Source organism: Dermacentor albipictus, chromosome 9 (assembly GCF_038994185.2).
Source record: "Dermacentor albipictus isolate Rhodes 1998 colony chromosome 9, USDA_Dalb.pri_finalv2, whole genome shotgun sequence".
Lineage (NCBI taxonomy): Eukaryota > Metazoa > Arthropoda > Arachnida > Ixodida > Ixodidae > Dermacentor > Dermacentor albipictus.
The window spans coordinates 5,022,489-5,029,011 of NC_091829.1; the positions used below are offsets into that span (position 1 = coordinate 5,022,489).

Below are 6,523 nucleotides of genomic sequence, written 5' to 3' on the forward strand. Positions count from 1 at the left end.
ATTCCGGATAATCGTTTCCAAAAGAGGTTGTTGGCAAAAATCGTTAGCACGTTTTCTAGCGGCAAAACTTAGTCCTAACAATTGATGACCTGTTTCTGATAACCAGTTCTAATCAAGTCAGACATTTAAATGACAATGTCAAGGGCAGCTTCACTTTTTCTCTGGACAAAGAATTTATTCTATTCCATACCACGAACTGAACTTCACACAAATGAGAGGCCCTTTCATAGGTTCCTGCATCGCACCTTGTTTGAGTGGCTTGTTTCTGGCCCATCAAGACAGGGAAGTGTGCTCTTGATTGGAATGGACTAGGAGTAGCAAGAATATTCTGTTTTGTTGACGACTACTTGGTTTTATTCGACTGACAAATGTTTGCCTGCCGCCGTGACGAAAGCTGTGTGCTCAGATTTTAATGGATGCCTCAGGCCACTTCTTTTAACAACTGAAGCACCCGTTAACAGGACTATCAGGTTCTTGGATTTCACCTTCACATCTTCACAAGCGTGTTGGTATTACAAGCCGTGAGGCAACAAACCCATCCTTACATACTCATCAGCTTATTCAAAGCTGGTCAAGTGCGGTATCATCAATTTGTACATCAAAAACTCCCTTCTGAAATCCTGCCAGCACTTGACTCACAGAAGTTTTGAGTACAAAGTCTCACATCTGTTAGACACATTGCATGTATTTTCTGCTGTGGCAGGCAGCACTCTAAAGAAATAATGAAATTCACAATGCCACTAACCAGGTGATGCAAGAAAAAAAGTAACTGTCTTGCCCTACCTACACAAGCTTAGTCACAATCTGAAAAAGATCTGGAAACGTGTTGGTGTAGACATCACATTCTCAGCCCTTTTGAAGTTGTCTAGTTGGTGCACGACGGTAAATGCGGATACGCACAAGCTTCGTGGGTGCGACAAGATGCACCGCAAACCGTTTGTTTTTTTATGTTGAAGGGGTGGTTTACTGCCCCCCATTGGACTGCTGGCAGCGTCTGTGGGCCAGACGGGCAGGTGGATCAACAAGTGATTACGTAAGCACAGGTATAATGTTGATAAACTAGTCGCCAGCTTGCCACGCATTCCGCATGCTAATACAATCCTCTGTTTAATCGCACTCATTCGTTGGCCAGAAACCCTGACCAGAGAAATAGAAGCTGCAGAGATTAGGGACAAAAATTGTGTTAGTTGCCCGCCGGTCTCCTTATCAGAGAAAAATTCTTGTCCTGTTAGCCACTAGTGTCACATGAACTTGCTGGTTTGATTCGTTTGTTTGTCTTCCTTTTCCCTTCCTTTTTCGTGGCGATATACATATCTGCTCTTGTGCAACGAACGCTCAGTTGTTAACGCTGTCTCTCGTTTTTCTTTTTTTCCATCCGTGTGCTTCTGCACTACTGCATAAATAATGTCATACCAACTAGCGAAAACCAAGCTGATTATATACACCATTGGAATTCTGAAATATCGCTGCACGTGTCGACTTCAGCTGCATGGCATGTCAGCAGCCTTGAAGCAGCAAGAGGCACTCCTGAAGCAAACAGCGATGCAAATGGCAATTCAACGGGAAATCATATATGCCTGCTTCACTCATGAACTGTGTTTTAGACATGTTCTCTTGAGCAGCAGAATGTGGCATACACGCAAACACACAAAATACCATAAATGCTGCACATGCTTAACACTTTCGGGACCGGCCCATAGGCCATCGATCATATATGATCGACGGTTTTGCGCGCAGTGCCCCGTTCAAATTTCCACGCGCTTGGACATGTAGCTCCATCTAGGAGGTCGTCAGGAACTAGACTCTCGGTTTCGGCATAGTTTCTTTCATTTCCAGCAGGTGGCGATACGCGAGAGAGAATTTTCTCGATTGCGGCGGCGGCGGACGCAGTGGAAAATGGCGTCGTGCTCGCGTCCGGTCGCTCGAAAAGAACGCCGTCAATCGCGCGATTCCGCTGCTTCGGCAACGGATTTTTTTGATGAACCGAGCAGCGAAGAGTCTGAAGACGACTTCGGCAGCTCCGATTTTATTTCGGACTCCGATTCGGATGATGATGAGCCACGGACTTCATCTAGTAGCCGAAGGTGAGCATAGTTCCACATTCATTTCTTTCTGGAGTAGGTGAACGGGCTCGCTATATGTTCTCATTATTTTATCTTTACTTGATAGGGTCTCAACAAGCTACGGCAATGATCTGCTGCCGCCAGCGCAGAAGCGGATTGAGTTTTTGCCGCGACGGGAACCTGGCGTGTACTTGGACGCAGAAGTGGGCGTGGCGCTCAGAAGCGGATCAAAGAAATTCTTGCCTGCTCTGGACTTCTTTCTTCTGTTTTTCTCGATGAATGTGATCGAAACAATTTGTGACAACACGAACAAGTATGCTTGGACTCACATTTTGGAAAAACCAACGCATGCTTGTTCCGATGGATCTTGGGAAGAAGTCACCCCAAGTGAAATGCTAAAGTTTATCGGACTCGTAATTTACATGGGCGTTGTGAAGGTTCCTCGGCTGAAGCTGTATTGGAACGTAGGAGATCTGTACAGCGGTCTGCTCCCACCACGGATCATGCGGCGACGCCGGTTCATAGCTCTACTCGCAATGTTGCAAGTTGCAGACTTGGACGATGTCACTCAAAGTTCAAGAGGAAAGCTCCGATACATGTGGTGGCTCCTGCAACACATGAACGAAGTGTTAGCGAATCTTTTCCAGCCACATCGCGATCTTTCCGTGGATGAGCGCATGGTGAAATCGAAAGGGCGGTCAGGCATCCGACAGTATATCAAAGATAAAGTAACAAAATGGGGCTACAAGCTGTGGGTCCTAGCTGACCCTGGCACCGGATATACTGTGCAGTTTAGTGTGTATACCGGTAAGCGTGAGCAGCCAGGGCCCCATGGCTTAGCTTTCGACATAGTTTGCCAGCTGTGTCACAGATATCTTGATCAGGGCTACAGGATCTTTATGGACAATTTTTACACTTCTACTAGCCTGTTCAGTCATCTTCTCAGCCGAAAAACATTGGCTTGCGGAACCACACGCAAGGATCGCCGAGGATTTCCTGCCGAACTGAAGGATGCACGGTGGGAAAAAAAAGCTCGACGTGGCGACATTCGATGGTTGCGCGATCAGAACATCCTGTACCTTCAGTGGAAAGACCGGCGTGTTGTCAACATGATGAGCACGGTTCATACTGCAAATGACACGGTCACCGCAAAAAGAAGGGAAAGAAGGCAAAACTCCTGGACTCAGATATCTATAACAAAGCCTCTGCTGATCCATGATTATAATGCTGGCATGCTAGGCGTAGATAAATCGGATCAAATGATTGGATATTATAATGTTCTCATGAGAAGCGTACGGTGGTGGAAGACTCTGTTCTTCCACTGCATCGATATTGCATGTGTGAACAGTTTCGTACTCTTCCAAGCTCACCGCACATTGCACCCAGAGATTCCTGAGCTGGCACGGACTGCCGGGTTTGACCACCTAGCTTTTAGAGAAGAGCTCATTCGGCAGCTTCTGAATCTTGACGGTGCCAAGCAAGCACACACGCCTCCACCACCCGTCGCAAAACATGCACTCCACAAGCCGGAAAAAGTGGCAAAACGCAGAAACTGCAAGCTGTGCTATGAGCAGAAGAAAATCGAGCTCAAAACTAATGTCTTTTGCAGCACATGCCAAGTTCACTTGTGTTTTACGACTGCCCGGAACTGCTTCGTCGAGTGGCACAAGAACCGTAGGACCTGAGTGGCTGACCACTGGTGCAAGCTAGATTTCACACAAAAAAAAAGACAGTTGTAGATACGCGTGCCAAATTTTCACAAGCAAGAAAGGAGGCATTGTAGCACATTTTGTATATCTTGAATTTTTTTTATTATGTTTTTCCACTTGTATATCCATGACTTTTCCAACTTTTTTATGTTGTTCTTTCAGCAAATCTTGAATTTGAGATATTTTTAAAAATATTATATATCACTTTTAAGTCTAACCTTTCTTTATGCATGAAAGACCATCTAATTAGCTACATTTTGATAAACATTGCAGCAATATAGCGTAATGACTATTCGTAATAAAAAATAATTTTTGACACCCATCAGAATTGCCTGTTTTTTCCCCGGTCCCGAAAGAGTTAACTACGCCTGAACACATAGGCTTGCTTCAATGACGAGAGAGAACCAAGCATCAGCAACAGGGACTGTGGTGGCTGCTCCTTTTTTAACAAGTGTTTTACACACTAATTCCAGATTTTTGAGCACTCATTGCAAAAAAGGTCTAGCATACGGCACGCCAGTATATATGTGGTAGAATCAAAAGTAATCGACAGAGGATAACATCTGCATATACATAGTTCAGCGGACCACTAAAATTTCGCATTGTGTACAATTTATATTAAGTGGACAACACTCCTCTGCACAGAATGTTACAAATTGGTGCAGAAGGACCCTCGCCACAAATTAAGCAACCAACCTTCATAACCATGCCAGGGGACTTGCCACCTTATCACTGATATTACAAATTACACAGTGGCCACACAATACAAATTTTTTTCACATGCTTGGCAAAATGGCAATAATTAACTAACCTTTGACGTTATGGCACTAAACACATGCAAAACATGTGGTGCAAAACACATGTCAAATACTCCCCTGAAGCAGCATAAAAAAAGATGGCACCTTTAAAAGATGGCAAAGTTTTGGGCTAGCCTGCACATAAGTATAAAAGCTAGTGCGCATCTTCAAACCCACCTTCACAAGATCATCAATGCACAAAAATGTATAGGCAAAACTGCTCAGCAACTGCAAGAATGAAATGTCACAAAAAGGTGCGGTAATTCTGCAATACAAGACTGACTCATGCATTATCAATAATATGCCATGCCTGATAGAAAAGGCTGTGCTGCTAACACACCTCTTCGTTGGCAGCTTTCAGCAGCGCAGTTATCAAATATTTATGGAGCACAACCAGCTAGCCCCAGCAGCTACACTGATATAACTGCGAGAACTCACTCTTCAAAAAGTCTGTACGTGTACGCCCGCTCCTCCTGCAGGCTGCAAATTTTCTTCAGCAATGTGAAGACATCGTCGCTGCTGCTGTCAACCTGAAGTAAAACATGCAAGCACAAATATCTATGAAGACCAACTTCAGCGAAACCTCTTTACATCGGCAAGTTGTGTACTAATTTCAGAGGAAACAAGGCAAACAAAGCAGCGGGAGAAAAAAAAAAAAGGGAAGGAGAGCACTGGCCGTCTACAGTAATTCTTGGGTAGCTAGGTATATATCAAGATTACTTTTTAAGTTTAACACAACTGCATATCTGCAGGTACGCATTCCGGCCACGAAAGTAATCTACGGTACAGTCAATGTCCACGCATGAAGCAATCTGCCAAGTTTCCAAACATATTACAAAAACTGACTTTCCTCACTAAATGTATGCGTACCTTTATTAATGGCCCTCATTAGAGGATAAACTTACGCGCGGAAGAGCGCGACAATATGTCAATGCAAAAACGTTTGTTTTCAAAACGAGAACTCATTTTGCCAAAGCGGCGACACGTGGGAAGTATTGCTGCGCACTGCGCCGTTGAGAATTTGCATATCAACGTACGCATTTTTCGCTTGCAACGCTAGTTGTGTAACCCGAATCGATTTCGCCGCGCTTCGTGGAATATGATGGTGCAGTCGAGTTTCAAATGAGAACGTTTAATCAATGACGTTTCTGGCTGAAGACACAAACAGGCGTTCTACGAAGTTCGGAAACCCGAACACGTCAAGACACACTGAAACTTAACTGTCAAGATTCATGCTTGCGGCAAGGCGAAAAATAATAAAGAGGGGCCGTTTAGGACTAGTCGGCAACCGGCCGGGCCACGTGAAAATGACCTATTTCGCAGTCGAAGATTTCGAACGGGCCAGCGTGTTCTCCGACGAAGTGCGGACCTGTTTCTTTCAACCGAAACAAGTATCGCAGCCGGCATTTCCACTTGGAAAATGCGCTCGCCCGGAGATTTCGAACGTGAAACCTCATAGCAACAGAGTGCCGTTTCCGCGGATAGGATGAACAACGTCCTCATATAACATTAGCTGCACGGGACAGCTCAAGCGGGGACATCTAACGGCGTAAGACATGCTGCGACGTTCGGCGTCCACACAATAGAGCGGAGAGCTCTCGACAAGTCGCGGCGGGTCCAGGGCCATGCCGCCGCCGCTCGGCGAACTCGCCACATTCGGAAGGAACCCCGCGTCGACTTTTCCAAGCTCCACCACCAACGAAGAATGTCCATAATCAAAGACTGTTCCTAGACCCCGAAAACTACTACCTGATATAAGTAGCAGGAAACCTGGCATGAACGAAATTACCATTTTTAAAGCCGGTGTTGCGTCCGTCAGCTGCTCCAATGCAACAGGTGCTGAGAAGGGGGGGGACAGCTGAGGTTGCCAAGAGAGCTGTTTCAGAGCACAAAAATCAGAAGATTGTAGCGAGCGCCGTCTTTAATAATTTCATTGTCATTTTTTATATAACTG

General features: G+C 45.3%; 1 protein-coding gene across 2 annotated transcripts in view; it reads right to left on the reverse strand.

The window, feature by feature from the left end:
• LOC135906101 (required for excision 1-B domain-containing protein-like) overlaps positions 1-6,492 on the reverse strand; it is a 44,094-nt gene extending 37,602 nt beyond the window's left edge. For both annotated transcript variants that reach the window (XM_065437303.2, XM_065437304.2), the window contains exons 1-2: positions 6,359-6,492; positions 5,008-5,099 (exon numbers count right to left, since the gene is read on the reverse strand). In XM_065437303.2, the coding sequence (XP_065293375.1) occupies positions 5,008-5,099; positions 6,359-6,361 (95 nt within the window). In that variant the 5' untranslated portion in view covers positions 6,362-6,492. The remainder of the gene's footprint in view (positions 1-5,007; positions 5,100-6,358) is intronic.
• Between the last annotated feature and the right edge of the window lie 31 nt (positions 6,493-6,523).